The sequence below is a fragment of the Periplaneta americana genome, chromosome 1 (genome assembly GCF_040183065.1).
Source record: "Periplaneta americana isolate PAMFEO1 chromosome 1, P.americana_PAMFEO1_priV1, whole genome shotgun sequence".
NCBI classification, from domain to species: domain Eukaryota; kingdom Metazoa; phylum Arthropoda; class Insecta; order Blattodea; family Blattidae; genus Periplaneta; species Periplaneta americana.
This window is the reverse complement of record NC_091117.1, coordinates 212,157,414-212,177,493: the sequence shown is the minus strand read 5'-3', so window position 1 is coordinate 212,177,493 and position 20,080 is coordinate 212,157,414. Positions and strand designations below refer to the sequence as shown.

At 36.2% G+C, this 20,080-nt stretch overlaps 1 protein-coding gene across 2 annotated transcripts in view; it reads right to left on the bottom strand.

Moving 5' to 3' along the window:
- The window catches only part of Cds (CDP-diacylglycerol synthase), an 83,186-nt gene that overhangs the window by 61,950 nt on the left and 1,156 nt on the right, over positions 1 to 20,080 (bottom strand). For both annotated transcript variants that reach the window (XM_069837748.1, XM_069837740.1), the window contains one exon: positions 2,983 to 3,116. In XM_069837748.1, coding sequence (XP_069693849.1) covers positions 2,983 to 3,116 — 134 coding nt within the window. The remainder of the gene's footprint in view (positions 1 to 2,982; positions 3,117 to 20,080) is intronic.

The window sequence follows — 20,080 nt, the reverse complement described above, 5'->3', positions numbered from 1 at the left end:
ATTTAGCAACAGTACTAATAACAACAGTGTTAGTGATAGTTATAGTTGTATAATGTTCTGTTTAGTTGAATTCAATGAGATCATTTCAGTACACCTTTCATAGATGCTGAGAAGTAAACAAGGTACTCCCCATATACTGAAAATTACCTAATACGAATATGAGTGTTGCCCTAACAAGTAAAATTTACATACAAGTTGGGATACTGCAAAGTGATTGGCTTATAAAACGTGAGAAGTAGCCTATACAATATTCATAAATGATATAGCACTATCACTTCCTGTTATTGTTAATTTAAACTTATACTGGCACGCATATTTCATATACGACTCTTTAAAGTCTCCTTTAGAATTACATTTAGGCACTTAGACATACAATATTACAATCAAATTCTATAGGTGATGTACCTTTTCAGGTCATTGCCTCACCACTTTAAACATCCAATATGAAATTATACTATCCAAGAGAAGATGTGATAATGAGTGATTCTGAGAATCGTGATTTTACAGTAAAACTAGTATATGTCACAGACAAAAATAAATAGAATGTCAATTATCTGGCCAAAATTGGACCGAAAGTCATATAAAGTGAATTGCAGGATAATCGAGAATCATAATATGTAAATTAATCGAGAATTCCACCGTGTCCCGGAACTTAACATTTCCAAATCAGGGCAACATAGGTAAACAAGAGGGATTGCCTACTTTGTTGGGTTCGTTATATCTGGCTACTCCAAATAAGTGAGCTGTTTTCTTTTTCTACACCACTCAAAATATCTTCTATTAATAATATGGTGGGAGCTACGGAAAAATTTAAATCTTCAGATACAGCATAAATTGTGTATGGATGTAGTGGTAAATCACACGAAGTTCACAACTGTTCTCTTGAAGAATTTGTCATCTGAGAATTTGTACTATTATAACTAAGTCTGTGCAATTTTCGTTTTTGTCTACCACAAGTTATTTCACCAATCTTTATACAATTTGCGAGAGTTATCCTACCAACTAGTGATCAATCTTCTACAGATAAACGTATATATATATATATAATTCTCTCTCCCTCTCTCTCTCAGATTCTGTATGCAGCAAACGATTTTATATTTTTATGTAATCATAATAATTTCAGTATTATGTTCGTATCATAGCATCTAGGAAGGAAAGTTAGAGAGCATAATAACTTCTCTTATTTCAAAAGAGGCGGTTCAGATTTTCTAATATCACTGTGTGTTTCCTCTCTAGAGGTTAATTATACAGGTTTTTAGGCTTTTACGATGAATGTGTTCAGAAACAGAGTTCAGAATATTATTAATTGATTAACTAGCAGACTTACTCGTGTTAATTATGTAAGATTTGTGTGGCTTACAGCTGTTTCAGTGCTTCACGCACCATCCTCAGAGCCTACTAGATCTCGGCGTCATCTCGAACTTCGCTGCCTGTTATGTGGGTGTGTTTGATTGTTGAAAGGTGTTGAAGAGTGGAGTCAAATAGTGTGTGTGTACTGAAATTGATCTGTGTGTTGAGAATTTGATCGGGGTGTGTTTTAGTGTGTTTGTATATTTCGAATTGTTCTAGTGTGTTGAGTTTTTGGTTCTTGGGTTGTATGTGTAGGATTTCCATGTCCGCATTTATGTTATTGTATGTATGGTTAGCATTGGTTATGTGATCGGCGTATGTAGATGTATTGTGTCCTCTGGTTATTGCTTTAATGTGTTCTGTGTACCGTGTTTGGAATGATCTGCCTGTCTGTCCTATGTAGAACTTATCGCAACTATTACATGTGAGTTTGTATACACCTGTGTGGTCGTATTTATTTGTTTGTGTTTTTTGTGTGTTGAGATGTCTTTGTAGTGTGTTTTCTGTTCTGTATGTTATGTTGTATTTCTGCTTTCTGAATGAAGATGCGATCTTGTGTGTGCTCAATTAATTATATTCAAGTGTTAAAAGTAGTGTACACAAGTTTCAAAATGGATTCAGAATATTCCTTCCACTGTGTCCTGAAATTTAAGATTTTCAACACTCTGGAACCACATACAAATTCCATCAAGAGGACAAGTAGGTATAATGAGTGGGGTCGTCTACTGTGTTGGGCTTGTTATGTCTGGCTTGTTGTTTGGTACAGCTAGATATTCAGAATCTCCCATACCTACGAAGTTATATGACCATGAACTCATTAGAAAGTTGCGTAATAAGGGCTCTGTGTTAGACAAGAAAAAAAAGAAGGTAGAAGAAGAAATGTGCTGACAGAAGAAAAGTTAGCTAATATTCAGGCATGATTGCAGTTATGCTTAAAAAAATCATTTACGAGATTATGTCAAGAAATTAATATTTTGTGCAAAATATGTCGTGCAGTTCATCAGTGTTTTTTCAAATTTTTTGGATATGGAGCCTGTATTCGACCAGGAGGGAGTATTTTTAACATTTTATGCGATTTCGTAAGTCTCAAATTCTGTTTCTTCTTCATCATCGGGCGCAAAAAAAAAAAAAAGAGAGAGGGAGAGAGAGGGGGTTTGAATCCCGCTGGGGTTGATTATCTGGTTGAGATTTCTTCCCTCGGTCGCCAAACTGTAAGGCAAATGACAAGTAATCCTGTCATGGATCCTCGGCCTCATCTTGCCAAATAACATTTTACTATCAATAATTCCACCAACAAGCGCAATAAGCTTTTACGCTGCAGTGTGTTCAAAAATTAAAAGAAAAAATAAAGTGTACGAATATCTTTGTAAATTTCTTGTATTTACATGATGATAGCTAATAACAGAGAGAACAAGTGCGACTGGTTCTTTTAATGTTTGGCTTGCATCACCTGCCTAAATAAGGGCCAGTAGTTCATTGAGACTGTACCACCAGAAATCATTTATGTATATTTTAACAACTTTACCATAATTGGCATTTAGTAAAGTATGACTGAAGTGGAACAGTATATTCAATAATTATACATCACAATGGTTTCTAAAATTCCATAGTAATTTTTCAAAATTTTCTTACCTTGCTGAAAGTCCTTTTAAAGCAGAGTCCAAGACTTCGGGAGTTTTGTCCGTTCCTTGTGGAATAACTTTGGACATATCATCTATATATTTCTCCTCAGGAGATTTATCATCCTCCGAATCAAAATCATCTTTCTGAAAAAAAATTATAATTAAATTACAATAATTTATTTATCCATAGATTTTTTCTTCCCAAGGGCAAATCTTTCGTTACAAACCCAGAATTCTTCAATCTTCCCATTTTCAGCCTTCTAATTATATTATCCATAATAAATGCATCTTTCACAATGGTCTAAAAGCTGTTTAAATGAATACCATACTTATCAGCTTACTACTGTCAAAATTAAATACTGTCCACATTTCACGAGAAGATCCAAACAAGGAATGAGAGTTTTTCCCCCCCTTTTATAACCTATCCCTGACACAGAACCGGCCAGCCATTGATTGAACCTTGTTTGTCCCAGCCGGCCAATAACATCACTCCCATCCACCTGCTCCTTCAAGAACGCTGAGCTACTGGCTTACACTCTCCTCTTACCCCGCAAGGACCATACTCCCCTCGCAGGGATCCTCTCGTGAAATTTGGACAGTACATACTTATTTACACTTTAGTTATTTTAGATTATATTAACTGTAATTTTTACTGTTACCCAGTGTTGTCAGAAATAATAGGATAATAATGAAAAATAATATAACAAGTTTTTGGAAACAGAAGTAATGGCGTATATTGAAGAATCGTCTCATCATTTGCATGAAGAGAATGACAAGAAAATCCATGGAAGTCAGCACCGAAAATTAAACAAATGGCCTGAATTAATCAGAAAGAAAAAGGCTATAAATCCTATAAACAATATGGTTTTATTGGAAGTTAAATTTCTGTAGCAAAAGAGAAGTATCAGCTGATACAAAACCTCTAATGGCAATTACATTAATATTCTCATTATAGAAATATATATATATATATATATATATATATATATATATATATACATATATATATTGTTTTTTCTCCCTGTAAAATAGTTCTAGTAAGCTTATATTATATTAATTTTCATCATTTTACTAGCTATCTCAAATTAATTATAATTGATTGAATTAAATTAGCTCATAAATTAAGTTACTACTTTACCTTATAGGTTTATCTAAATTTAAATAAATATGTAGTAAATATGTAGTCTACTAGTCGTTAAAACTTAACTGAAGAATATTGCTGGAGAACCTTTTAAGCATAGTGTAAATATTCGTAATTTAAATATGTATTGTATAGATTAAGGCTGGTTGAGTGGAAGAGAAGGCCTTATGGCCTTAACTCTGCCAGCGAAAATAAAACATTATTATTATTATTATTATTATTAATATTATTATTATTATTATTATTATTATATATTGGTAGAGTTTTCTAAATCGAACTGTTACTGACAAGACATGACTCCATCGCTGCATTTTTATCAGCAAGAAAGCAACAATAAAACATAAACATTCACCACTGAAGGATGAGGTTAAAATTACTCTTTTGCTGTATATTAACGATCTCCATCATTTGGAATTTTGTGCATCATAAAACAAAATTTCCTGAGCAATGGTGTAATCTCTCTTTATAACAATGCCGCACAAACCACATAAAGAACAGAACCTGTTACAAGATGTCCACTCGAAAGTGTTGAAACATTCAGTTTACAATTCAGAATGGACCTGTGCAAATTGCATGCCTTTCTTTCATGAGACTGTTTCAAGTGTGACGAAACTGTGAAATATTCTGCAAGAAGATAGCTGCAACAGAAGGGGAATATTTTCTCTTCATCCAAGACAGACAAACTAATCAGTAATTAGTTTCTATTTACACAATACGACAGCTAAAGATATTATCAAGGAGACAATCCATTTTGATTCTTGCATACGCTACTTTTAACACTTGAATATAAGTAATTGACTAACTAGCGGACTTACTCGTGTTAATTATGTAAGTTTGTGTGGCTTACAGCTGCTTCGGTGCTTAACACACCAACCTCAGAGCCTACTAGATCTCAGCGTCATCTCGAACTTCTCTGCCTGTTATGTGGGTGTGTTTGATTGTTGAAAAGAGTTGAATAGTGGAGTCAAATAGTGTGTGTGTACTGAAATTGGTCTGTGTGTTGAGAATTTGATCGGGGTGTGTTTTAGTGTGTTTGTATATTTCGTATTGTTCTAGTGTGTTGAGTTTTTGGTTCTTGGTTTGTATGTGCAGGATTTCCATGTCTGCATTTATGTTATTGTACGTATGGTTAGCATTGGTTATGTGATCGGCGTATGTAGATGTATTGTGTCCTCTGGTTATTGCTTTAATGTGTTCTTTGTAGTGTGTTTGGAATGATCTGCCTATCTGTCCACACAGGCGTATACAAACTCACATGTAATAGTTGCGACAAGTTCTACACTGGACAGACAGGCAGATCATTCCAAACACGCTACAAAGAACACATTAAAGCAATAACCAGAGGACACAATACATCTACATACGCCGATCACATAACCAATGCTAACCATACGTACAATAACATAAATGCAGACATGGAAATCCTGCACATACAAACCAAGAACCAAAAACTCAACACACTAGAACAATACGAAATATACAAACACACTAAAACACACCCCGATCAAATTCTCAACATACAGACCAATTTCAGTACACACACACTATTTGACTCCACTATTCAACACTTTTCAACAATCAAACGCACCCACATAACAGGCAGAGAAGTTCGAGATGACGCCGAGATCTAGTAGGCTCTGAGGATGGTGTGTTAAGCACCGAAACAGCTTTAAGCCGCACAAACTTACATAATTAAAACGAGTAAGTCTGCTAGTTAATCAATTACTTAAGGAGACAATGTTGAAAAGTAGTACCAATGTATTTTCACAACATCTTTCCAGGTTCTTATTACAAAATTTTGCCTTTAATATACAAGTACTGTAACCTATTTATTTATCTATCAACTTTTGACACATGATATCAAGTTACACTATTTCACTGGCTTTTCTTTCTGTTGAGTGAACAGAGAATAGAATACTTCTTGTTAAGGCTGATTGATGAAATCAAGTTCAAGAGAAAGTTCACGTGTGCTTTAGTCATAAATATTTTTGTTTCGAAAATTTTAATGCACTAGTTTCCGAAATAAATTACTGTTACGGGTGGTCTGAATCACCCTGTATATTATTATCCAATATGTTAAGCGCAATGTGCCAGTCATTTTAATACAACTATATTATTTATGTTGTTTCAGATCACATGATTTAGACTTCCATTAGTGTTTTGGGTTTTTTTCTTTTACGTATCTTTCTATTAATGTATCTGATGTCATATTTCGTTATAACTTAAACCCATGTCCAGTTTCTCAGGAACAGTACTATCCTTCCTCAAGCACTTTTATCAGTTTATTTTGAAGCATTCCATCATAGAAAGTAAAAAAAAAAATCAGTATAGTAGAACAGATATTGTACTGCGGCGCAACTACCTGCCCTAACAACATCCAGGAATGCCATACCACTGTTTACTTAACCTAGGTTCACCCACCAAATCCACAGGAGAGAGAGTACATTGCAGCAATTTTCCTGATTAAAAAATATAAGGGTACATAAAAATCTCAAAATCGAAAATTTTGTAGATAACGAGCTTTGAGAAAACGCCCCTCAATTACACTTAGAGCCACATTCATACTGCTACTTCTGAGACACATAGTAATATACAACTTATAGTACAAATGAGACATTGCCAACTTATGATTTTATGTGCCGGTGCTCTCAATGACAAGTTCAGTGTAGAATAGTCGTTCTATGGACAAGGTTATTCCTTTCATTTCAACGTAATGCAAACTCACAATATGTCACAAAATTCTGAATATAGGAGGGATATTTAATCTTCATCGCATTATTGACACTAAGGAGGAGTCTGAAGTACGGTTTCAAGATGTAGCTAAATTGGAAAAGAGTTTCAAGTATTCGCAACAGTATTATCATCTGTGTATTATCACGATGTTCAAAATGAACTACAGTTAGAAGTAATTGATTTGCAAAATGATACTGAATTAAGAGATCACTTTCAAAGCAGAATCAGTAAATTGCACTTTTATTCACACTTTCGCAGAGAAAGTTTTCCCAGACTGCATAGACACGTTATAAGAACAAAACAGGACAAAAATAATTCCAAATGAACAAAGTAAAGCAATAAAATGATTGTATCTTAGGAATAACTTTAAGTTTCTTGAAATTAAGAAGCATTATTATTATTATTATTATTATTATTATTATTATTATTATTATTATTGTGACAGCCGGGATACGATCTCGCGACCGGCAGAAGGAGGGCAAGGTCGGCGGAGGCTCAGCACGGCAATGAAGTTGGGCGCGCATCTGCTTCCTGGGGCATGTGCTGTGGTGTAGAGAGGAGAGACGGCGACCGCGGCAGAGAGGGGGAAGTAATGCGCCTGCGACTGAGGGGAGAAATCCAGAGAATTCGAGAGGCGCCATCTTCTGGGCATCTGTAGAAATTTCCAGCATCGTACTTTCTGGAAACTATGGTTTATTTATAAATACGACACGCGAGTGAACTTGAGCAGTTAGGCCCGATGCAGACTAGCGTCATAAAGACGCGCGTCCATTGGTTGACGCTGCGTCCCTGTGTCCACCCGTCCACACGTAGCGTCATAATGACGCATATTGTTCCGACTTTTGGAATCTTTCAGAGATCCATGATGGAAGTGTACAGAAGAAAACGTGCTGTTTTTGCGTATTTAGTTTACAAAAACTAGTTGAAGCGCACAGAGAGGCGGTTTTGGGAACTTCCATTGGTTGCCAAACGATTCCTTCAAGGTACTTTTACGACAATGTTCGCAGAATTGAGAGAAGATGATACAAAATTCTTCAATTATTTTCGAATGAGTATTAAATCATTTGATGAACTGGCATGTAAGATAAGTGACCTGATCAAAAGTGAAGATACTGTGATGAGACTAGCAATCCCTCCCTTAGAAATGTAAATTTTAAGGCAAGTTCACTCATTCAAAGTATATTGATACTGAAAATGAAATATGTTTAGTTTGGTATTATTAGGTTATATTTTCTAAGTTTTAAAGTATAAGTTCTAAAAGTATAAAAGTGAACTTTAGGGAAGACTTAAATAACTGACAAACAACGATATTGATTAGCTATCTAGCATTTGAATACATAATCTATCACTGAAACATTACAAAAATTAATACAATTACACTGCACTTACATGAACAACAATTAGGTCTAAGGAAACTGAAACAAGTCTACAGACTCGGTGGAGTCTTCTAGTGAGTGTGTTGAAGTGTTGCTCATTGCAGGAGAACATTGAACAGAGAGGATATTGCCAGGGTACTCGTGGCTGGTTTTGGGAAGGAAAATGTTGCTCCTGAGGAACATTGTGCTGTGTATGGGTTGCGGTATGAATAACAGACAGTCTTATTTTCTTAGCAAAGTCCAAAACTCCACTCCTAAAATCCAATTTTTGTTCAACATTAAAAGTACTAACAATTGCAATCAGAGACTAAAAAAAATACCTATCATCGTTAGGCTTAGGAGCAGGAACATTAGGGATTGGAGTCTTCATGAAATATATCATAGTATCCTCCAAATCCCTTCATCGCTTTGCTGGACGCTCAGAGAGGAAAGGTGGGTTAGCCGAGGCATTCCTCACTTGAAACATCAGGGAATTTTTTAATCGCTTCAATAAATAATTCTACGTCGATTTCGCTGTCCATACTAAGCCGATAGACGAACGTGTGAATTGAACAACAGTCAACAATGAAGTGCCAGAACGCAGCAGCCAGCGGTGACGCTGCGTTTTGGCAGAACCCGCAACTAGAAAATTAACGCTGCGTCACCGCCGTCTATCTTTACCTGGCGCTGCGTCCCGGGGACCACGTGTGTATGGGTCACTTTAGAACAATGTACTTCTAAACCGCGCATCAATGGGACGCTGCGTCACAGCGTCCTTTTAACGCTAGTCTGCATCGGGCCGTTAGTTAGTTAGTTGCAGTCATTGCTAGTTTTGGACAGCAAGGCAGTCTTGTGTAGCAGTGAAGCCAGCTTCGAGACTGGAGTTCGACTTGAGTTGAGCCGAAACTCCTGAGTTTGTGTGCAGTGGACCGCAGTTGGGGGACCTGAGTTCGAAGCTCAGTGGATTGTTTCTGAAGGTCTGGGGTTCGAGATACTGTGAACTCGAGTGACTGAGCTAGAAGAACTAGCCAAGGCAAACGAACTGTGAAATGAGAACTGACAGTTCTGATTTGTAAATAGTGCTTTGTGAACATTAGTTAAGATTAGCAGCACATTGTTGATCTCAATAATCCAAATAAATTGTCATTGTCGTCTGTGGAGTGCAATAACGAATACTGTATTACTGTGTGGAATGGAAATCCCATTGTTGACGGGAGTGTTTACATTCAATTATAGGAAGTGATTATTGTCGTAACAATAAAAGTTACATTCTTGTTTTGAAATAAAGTTACATTATTATTATTATTATTATTATTATTATTATTATTATTATTATTATTTCAAAGCCTACAGAATTGTTTAACTATCGAATAAAATGTTAATATATGTTAAGAGTAAATTCATTTCAAGGATACAGTCTGAATTTGCACATTATACATAGTTCTATGCTGGTTATTCCATTGCAAAATTGTTATAATTTTCAACATTTCAAACATTAGAAAATATGGTATCTGTAGAAATTAATTTCTGCTAAAAGCATATATTTGTGCATAGAAAATACAAATTATTTGTTATCAACTGAACACTTGAGTTGAGCATGCCACTGTCCTTTGTTTGCAGAGAACTCTGATATGGTACATCAGGCGAGTAAGTCATGCACGATGGTGTGCAATGAGTTGGCGACGTCTGATATAGACCTTAACTAGCGTTGCCACATGTACAATTTTTAAGAAACAGTACAGCATTTTTCTTGTTTGTTCCTTGTACAGCATGGCAAAACATTTTTTTTTTTGTTGCTATTTCAGTTAATAATGGGAATTCAAGAAGATATTATTTTAAATTCAAAATAAAAAAAAAATAAGTGAGCTTCATGTTACTTAAAAATCTCCCCAGTTTTTATTAAAAATTACCTAATTGGTGAATGACACATTCGGGGAACAGAAAATTGTTACAGAAATGTTTCTACACTTTTGCCAACATTTGACAGACGTGTTTAAAAAAACAGATAGTTCTTTAGAATAAAATTCGCTAACAATCTGTGAAGTTTATCAAGTACGGAGAATTTAAAAGGTTAGATTGAAAAAAGAATTGCTGATTCTTGTTATGAATACCAGGTGCACCAGTGTCGTAAGCACACGCGCTGGGGTAAAAAATACCCAGGCGTTATTTTATTTGTTGGCAACACTGTCCATCAATTTTAAATTCATCCCTCGTTTTCAGTATCTTTCTTTCAGATCTTTGTGCATTGTTGTACGTATGATTGAGTTAGTTTTCTTGTGGCTGCACAAGTTTACACATGTTTATATAAAGACCGGGTAAGAAATACCCCGCGCGTGTGCTTAAGAAGCAGTAGTAGCGAATAATTTTGATAGTGTTCCATTTGTATTTTACATTTCAAAATGAACTTAGAGTGTAGACAAAGTCGTCAAATAGTAGGCTGGCTGGATGAAGAGGAAGAACAAGAAATTATTCAAGGTGAATCGGAAGATGAAGATGATCATATTTCGGAAAGTGAACATAATACCGATACAGAACAGGAACAGGAAGCAGAGAGTAGTGATGACGACTGTGACGACAACGCTCCACTATCTCAGTTTACTACTTACAAAGGAAAAGACGGGACTTCTTGGAGGAAGAGTGTACCACCTCGAAATGTTAGGACCAGAGCGTGCAATATAGTTACTCACCTTCCGGGATGTAAGGGACAAGCTCGCCAAGCAAAGTTACCACTAGAAACCTGGTCGTGTCTAATAGATGATAACATCATAGATGATATTGTCAAGTACACAAATATTTACATCAGATCTATCCAGAACAACTTCGTTCGCGAACGAGATGCTTCGATAACTGATCAGACTGAAATAAAAGCACTTTTTGGTCTGTTATATTTTGCTGGTGCACTGAGGTCAGCTAAACTCAACACTAAAGATTTGTGGACAACTGATGGAACAGGAATTCCTTTGTTTCCAGCAACAATGGGAATAAACAGATTCTTCTTTCTTTTGCCGATCATTTCTGAAGGAACTGGCTCTTGGATTGGTGAAAAATCATTTGGCGCATCGGTTGACATTGAAGAATTTGCCTTTGGAAATCAGATCCACTATTCGAAGAATGAATGGTGTGTAGGAACTAACCCAACCAACACAGAAACGAATGAATATGTCCTCAAGTCGATGTGAGGTATGTCCTAGGAAGAAGGATCGTAAAACTGCTACTTCATGCCATAGGTGCAACAAGATGATTTGTAAGGTACATTCGGTGCCTTTTTGTGAGGAGTATGCTGATACCGGAAGTGGTGATAGTGAGTGAGTGAATGAGTGACGCCTATAAATACTTATTCCTCCATTTTTACATTTGTGTTAGCACTGAGATAAAAATTATAATATTGTGGTGTTTTTCTGTGGAAGACTTTCACTCAAAGTTAGTATTCATATGATTAATTGTTAAATTTAAAAAAAAGGTTCAAATTACTTTAAAATATTCCTAACAATTATAAAATTATAGCATTTCAGTATTAATTATGTTTTGTTCTTAATAACACTTTATTTATTTTTGGGTAAAAAATACCCAACGCGTGTGCTACCGCTATAAAATAATGTGCGTGTGCTGGCGGGTTAAATAGGCTGTGTAATCCGAATGACAATAATTATGTCTACAAAATAATTTCGTGATGTGTACAAAGCTTGTGCAAGTTACGTAACTTAAATATTGCCTGTGTCTCAAGTCCTGAACCGAGAGTTCCCTAGTGCTTATAACCACGCCTCTTAGGTCTGCTCGGACCGGCACAGCAGCTGCAGCGTGGCGGCACGGCAGCATATTACATTGTGCGGAAAACATTATCCTATGCCAGTGCAGGGGTTTTTACTGTTTATAATAATGGATACTGTAATCGTGGTTCCCACTATCGCTATTATCTCTGATGGAGATTTCCTAAAATGTATGTACACACTAGGCCACTCTTCGTTCAGTCTGGACAACTGCTGAATTACCATAGGGCAGCATTTCTCAATGTATGTTCCGGGGTTCTGTTAGCCCTATATGATTTTAAATTTTATTTTATATCCTTTTTTTTACTTGGTTATTTAACGACATTGTATCAACTACTACGTTATTTTGCATTGATGGGATTGATGATAGCGAAATGGTATTTGGTGAGATGTCGGGGATTCGCCAAACATTACATGACATTCGCCTTATGGTTGGGGAAAACCTCGGGAAAAAATCCAACCAGGTAATCAGCCCAAGTGGGAATCGAACCGGCGCCTGAGCGAAACTCTGAATCGATAGGCAAGCGCCTTAGTCGACTAGGTTACTCCGGTGGCTATTTTATATTTAGTGGATACTATAACAATATTACGAAAATATGAATCAATAATAACATGAAACCACCGATAATGATAATAATTAATAATAATATGACAGCTACAACGGGGTTTGAACACGCGTCCGACAGGGCGCGTGGCAGACGAAACGCTGGTACGGGGAGCATCTGCATGCTGAAGGGCAGAGGGGGTATATTACGTCAACGCGACGAGGGGAGAGTGCGCGCGCAGCTGCTACTCGCGGAGTGAAGGGGGGACGGACCCTCCCGAATCTTCTAGAGAAGTCCGTCCGAAGTGGAGATAGCCAGATAATTCGAGAGGACACCCGTAGAAATTTCTCGTAACTATGATTTTGCTATAAAAGAAGAAACGCCAGCGAACTCGAGCAGTTTTTCAGTTTATTCAGTCAGTGAGTAAGCCAGAGCAAGCAAGCCAGTCTTGTGTACCGGAGTTCGACTCGAGTGTGCGTCCGCAACTGTGTCAGCATCCGAAGGCCTGAGTTCGAGTGCAGTGGACCGCAGTTGGAGGGACCTGAGTTCGAGTGCATTGGACCGCAGTTGGAGGGACCTGAGTTCGAGTACAGTGAACTGTCTCTGAAGGTCTGTGGTTCGAGATACTATGAACTCGAGTGACTGAGCTAGAAGAACTGTGAACTGAGAACTAACAGTTCTGATTTGTAAATAGTGCTTTGTAAATATTAGTTAAGATTAATAGTTCATTGTTGTTCGTAATAGTCCAAGTAAATTGTCATTGTCGTCAGTGGAGTGCACTAACGAATACTGTGTTACTGTGTAGAAAGTGAAGAGTTATTGTTGTGACAATAAATTACATTGTTGTTGATTTGAAATAAATTTACAATAATAATATTCCAATAATATGCGTAACAACAATATGTTTAATGAACATGTAAAACGGAAAATACCCATAATACTTATCACTTTCATCACTGGATTCTCTGCGTATGTGTCCACTAAAACAAAATACCGAAAAGACAAAATGCCATAAAACCAGATTTTGGGCTTGAAAAGCAAATACACTCGTCCCACTGAACAGAATTATTGAGATACTAGCTCTCACTTGTCTGTTAATTATTAAATACTAATAAAATATTACAAGAATTCCTCAGTTACACTTTAGATTAAAAGAGGTTTCGCGGTGGAAAAAGTTTGAGAGACACTGCCATAGAGGAAAGAGTTTACGGATGTGTACACGTGATAACCGTAATCGCGATTATGTCGATAATCTCAAGCAGAGACTGTAGTCTACCACTGGTATTAGTGTTTAGTTACAGGAATTGATGAGAAGGACATACTTTGTTTTGTGAGGGGAGCCTATACATTCGCTTGTCCATGGCTGATCTTGCTCCATAGCTGACGAAAGAAATCCTGAAAAGGCCGATGTGTTGAACGTAGGATAGTAGGCACATGCGGTACCCAGGACCTCCCACTCTCCCCCTCTGCGTCTCAGCCCGCAAAGAAACAGCTCAGAAAGTGAGGCATGGGCAGTAGTCGTTTTATTTTAGCAATGAAATTTACCTAATTTTAAGGATGTCTTAAGTTTATCCAAGTCACTTCCCCTTATTGATAACATATTACTGTATGCATTGATGATACATACTCAGATATCGTTTTGACTAAACAACTTTCCTGCCATGATAAAAATACACATTTTCAGGAAAATGTTATGAGCATATCCAATACTGAAAAATGGATTGTTGTTACTAACTTGATTGGCAAAGGAAAACTTAAAAATGTGTTGGTGTTCGTAAAATTTGTTTGAGTGTGTTTCTATCCAATACTTTCAATGAACGAATATTTTCTGCAATGAAGTTCAAATGAAGGAATGACAGAAACGAGAGTTCAGTTGCTTAATAAAATATAATGAGCTGCTGACTTTTTCAATTACAGCAAATCATACGCAATTTTATGATAGTATTGTTTCCCATAACACTTTGTTAAAGGTAGCTAGAAAGAACAGTAAGAATGAAAATTGATCAGTTTTAATTCGTTGCAAGCTGTGATGTATGCATATATAGGACCTCAGCCTAATTGAAAAATAATATCTTAAAAATTTAAATAATAAACTTTATTATGATTTTATTTATTTATTATGAAATATATTTCTCCATCAGAATCCACTAACGGCCACCAGCGTAGCTGATCCGGAGTTGCATTCAGGCATCGGTTCGATCACTACCGGTTGTTTTTTTCCAGAGGTTTTTCCAACCGTAAGGCGAATGTCAGGTAATCTATGGCGAATCCTCGGCCTCATATCGCCTCGCCATCACCAATTCTATTGATGCTAAATAACCTAGTAGTTGATACGGCGTTAAATAACCAAGTAAAAAAAAAATTCACTACCTGTAATTAGCAATCACCTATCTAGTCTCAATCCACAATAGTCTTAAGTTTCTTCCTTATTTTCAATTTGAGAATCTGGCAATCCTAAGCTTAACGGCTATAGAGGTTAAAAAGTCACATTACATCCTTAAATCTTATCAAGAGAATGATTCATATACATTTAACTTTCACTGACCTTATACTTCGAAAAGATAAAAACTAATCCGGAGGTCACATACCATTCACCGATAAAGTATTATACAATTCCATGGTTGCTACATTTCCCTCTTACTTACTTACTTACTTACTGGCTTTAATGGAACCCGGAGGTTCATTGCCGCCCTCACATAAGCCCGCCATTGGTCCCTATCCTGAGCAAGATTAATCCAGTCTCTATCATCATATCCCACCTCCCTCAAATCCATTTTAATATTATCTTCCCAACAACGTCTCGGCCTCCCCAAAGGTCTTTTGCCCTCCGGCCTCCCAACTAACACTCTATATGCATTTCTGGATTCGCCCATACGTGCTACATGTCCTGCCCATCTCAAACGTCTGGATTTTATGTCCTAATTATGTCAGGTGAAGTATACAATACATGCAGCTCTGTGTTGTGTAACTTTCTTCATTCTCCTGTAACTTCATCCCTCTTAGCCCCAAATATTTTCCTAAGAACCTTGTTCTCAAACACCCTTAATCTCTGTTCCTCTCTCAAAGTGAGAGTCCAAGTTTCACAACCATAAAGAACAACCGGTAATATAACTGTTTTATAAATTCTAACTTTCAGATTTTTTGACAGAAGACTAGATGACAAAAGATTCTCAACCGAATAATAACAGGCATTTCCCATATTTATTCTGCGTTTAATTTCGTCCCGAGTGTCATTTATATTTGTTACTGTTGCTCCAAGATATTTCAATTTTTCCACCTCTTCGAAGGATAAATCTCCAATTTTTATAGTTCCATTTCGTACTATATTCTGGTCACGAGACATAATCATATACTTAGTCTTTTCGGGATTTACTTCCAACCCTATCGCTTTACTTGCTTCAACTAGAATTTCCGCGTTTCCCGTAATCGTTTGTGGACTTTCTCCTAACATATTCACGTCATCCGCATAGACAAGAAGCTGATGTAACCTGTTCAATTCCAAATCCTCCGTGTTATCCTGAACTTTCCCTCTTCAGTAATAAATTTAGTGCTTAAAACTATAGTAGCGAGCATTTCTTAGTTTTTGTATATTACTGTTAAGTGGCTTCCTTACGAGTTTACTAAAAGAATGATCTGTTTCTAACAGAGTGCCTTGGTGATTGGTTTTACAGGCAGGCCCGTATTTAGGGGATGATAAACTGCCCTGGGTGGCAGTTTTTAGGGGGGCAGTAAATTTTCTAGACTCTCAAACAAAAACATGAGTGAAATTCAACGTGTACCTGGAAAACAGTATAAATATTGTTGTTTGTCAAGGACTGAGCAAGAAGGAAGTCTCTTGTGATTTAAATTAATGTTCCGGGTCCTGAAGAAACCCATCTGTAAGCTCATGTAAATTAAATTGTTCTTCAACAGGGGACAGTAATGAAACCTGGTTGTAACTGCTATAGAGACAAGAAGGCTTAAGCAGCAACAATGAAATCTGTCTAAAAACAGAGGACAACAGCCTATGTATTAAAGTACATTCAACTCATTTTTATAAAAAGCAACTTCATTATCATTTTCCCCTCACTTATAATTTCAGTTACGCAAAAATTGTCATTTTTTTAGGCAAGTGCAAAAAGTCACAATTAAAATAAATCCTGTATATCTCTTATCGGAGAAATCGACTTTTTTTGCCCAGGAGTGTAAGGACTCCTAAATATGGCCCTGCCTATAGTTAGATGCATACAGCATTTTTATTTTATGTTTTCTCGAACAGATCACCCTAAATACATACATAGCCTATATACAGAGTGAACCATAAGTATTGTCATAAATTCTAGTGGATAATTCCTCTAGTGAAGAGCAACAAAAACGTCAAATACCATTTTGTTACAGGCTATTTTGAATAGTTTTGTAGAAAAACGTATATTTAAATTTCTGTACATAAATTATGACATCGTGCAATGATGTAGCTAGTAGCGAATGCACATCGGGAACAACCCCTTCACCTGGTTTGCTCTGAATAGGGAAGTTGATATTTTACGTTCTGTTTGTTTCAGAATAAGTAATAATAATAGTAAACTGCCCCCCATTGAGGGTAGCCCTTACGGACACAGTATATCCTCAAAAAAAAAAAAAAAAAAAAAAAAAATTATTATACATATGTAAACATAGATATTAAATTTTAAAGAAGGGAAACAAAGAATAGGACGTGAAAAATTACAATTGCTATTAATGTGGCACCATGTGATTAATTAGGATTTGGCAGGATTTTTTTTAACACAAGTATCACAATGTCATCCCTCAGAGATGTTGGTAGACCAAACTGCCGTCGAAATTCTTCGAAAAAAGCTGGTATATACATACGTATATACAGGGTGAACCATAAGTAATATCATTAATTCTAGTGGATAGTTCCTTTAGTGAAGAGCAACAAAAACGTCAAATACCATTTTGTTACAGGCTATTTTGAATAGTTTTGTAGAAAAACGTATATTTAAATTTCTGTACATAAATTATGACATCGTGCAATGATGTAGCTAGTAGCGAATGCACATCGGGAACAACCCCTTCACCTGGTTTGCTCTGAATAGGGAAGTTGATATTTTACGTTCTGTTTGTTTCAGAATAAGTAATAATAATAGTAAACTGCCCCCCATTGAGGGTAGCCCTTACGGACACAGTATATCCTCAAAAAAAAAAAAAATTATTATACATATGTACACATAGATATTAAATTTTAAAGAAGGGAAACAAAGAACAGGACGTGAAAAATTACAATTGCTATTAATGTGGCACCATGTGATTAATTAGGATTTGGCAGGATTTTTTTTAACACAAGTATCACAATGTCATCCCTCAGAGAGGTTGGTAGACCAAACTGCCGTCGAAATTCTTCGAAAAAAGCTGGTATATACATACGTATATACAGGGTGAACCATAAGTAATATCATTAATTCTAGTGGATAATTCCTTTAGTGAAGAGCAACAAAAACGTCAAATACCATTTTGTTACAGGCTATTTTGAATAGTTTTGTAGAAAAACGTATATTTAAATTTCTGTACATAAATTATGACATCGTGCAATGATGTAGCTAGTAGCGAATGCACATCGGGAACAACCCCTTCACCTGGTTTGCTCTGAATAGGGAAGTTGATATTTTACGTTCTGTTTGTTTCAGAATAAGTAATAATAATAGTAAACTGCCCCCCATTAAGGGTAGCCCTTACGGACACAGTATATCCTCAAAAAAAAAAAAAAAAAAATTATTATACATATGTACACATAGATATTAAATTTTAAAGAAGGGAAACAAAGAATAGGACGTGAAAAATTACAATTGCTATTAATGTGGCACCATGTGATTAATTAGGATTTGGCAGGATTTTTTTTAACACAAGTATCACAATGTCATCCCTCAGAGATGTTGGTAGAGCAAACTGCCGTCGAAATTCTTCGAAAAAAGCTGGTATAGTCCCTCGAGCACCTATGAGCAAGCCGAATACCTCAACTCGAATTAAGGCATATTTCAGCTTGAAATAGTTGACTGTAGCCTCATAGATCGACTTCTTCTCAAGGTGGACCTCGGCTGACTGATGACATTCTACTTCAAAACGTATCGTGGGGTCCACAATGATGCCCTGTTTAGTGTCAGCATTGTACGCTAAAATATCTACTCGTCTCGTTGACCCATTTTCAGGTAGACAGGAGATTTCTTCTTCTACTATCCAGCCTTTATTTCTTAATGCGGCAGCAATTTTGGATCTTACAAGATGATGTCTAGAGTTCCTCAAGAGCAATCCCTGTTCACAGAATCCCAAGACGTGTGCTAAAGTTTCAATCTCCGGGCAGCCATGTCTGCAGCGGGTACCGTTGAGAGATCTGCCGGGAACGGAACAAACGGCTGCTAAATTTGCTGTCATTTTCAGGCTAGATATCCATTCACTAGTCGAAAGTCCTTTCCTGTTTGCAGATATATTGATTTCTTGGGCCAGATATATTGATTAACAATATTAAGTTTTTGGTCAGGCCGCAACATAGGTGTCGATACTAAAAGTTCAAGATCCTGACGAAGGGAAACTATCAATTCTTCGGAATTAAACTGCACTTCATCATTGAAAGTTACTCCTAAATATTTTATTGTGTCTTCTGGTCCAATGGCCTTTATATACGAGTCATGGCGAAGAAACAAATCCTTTTCAAGTAACTTTCCTTTATGAATATTAATTGACGCCGATTTCTGGATAATGAGGTGTAGGCCAATATTGTGAAGTAAAGATGCAACCATCATAACGAGGTCTTGTGCTGCGTTCACGGATTTACCAATGACAACTATGTCATCTGCAAAGGCTGATATAGTAAGACTGACTTAGTTCAAGATGCAAAGCTGTTAAAATTTGAGCTGGACTCACATAAAATATTTTCCCTAGCTACACTATATTTGTTGATCACATAATTAGTAACGACAGAACATGTTTCACGAAACTAATGGAAGATTCTCGAGTAACCACGCCATACAAAAGATGATGTCAGGAGTGTGGGACAACCTTCAAATGGAATTAGCAAGTTTTTTTTTTAATTCTTGATCTGTATCTTCTTTAAAATTATGTAAATAATCAAGAGCTTCGAATAGTTTCATTATTATAAAAAAAACTACTATTACATAGGCTACTACTGCATTAAATCTTTGTTTCACACACACACAAACGATTATAATACTTAAGACAGTCCTACTTCAGAAAGTAAAGAGTTTTATTGAGTATAATCAGCATGCACTGCATGATAATTTTAATTTCACTCAGTAATTTACTGTATTTCTAATGAATTCATGTCAAAAAATTACTCTTTGTTTAACAGCATGCTCATACTTGAACGTTGGTTTACATGCGAGAATGATTATTATTTTTTTTTAAGAGAGAGGAAAAATCTTGTATCAATATAGCCTATTTGGTCATTTCATAAGAAATGGTTAGTAGGACCTAGTTCCTGATTATTATACATGCAGAGACTTACTTTCAGTTGCATTTTTAAGCAGTGCAAATAAGGCCACACAATGATTTGTATTTATATTAATGAATAACATGC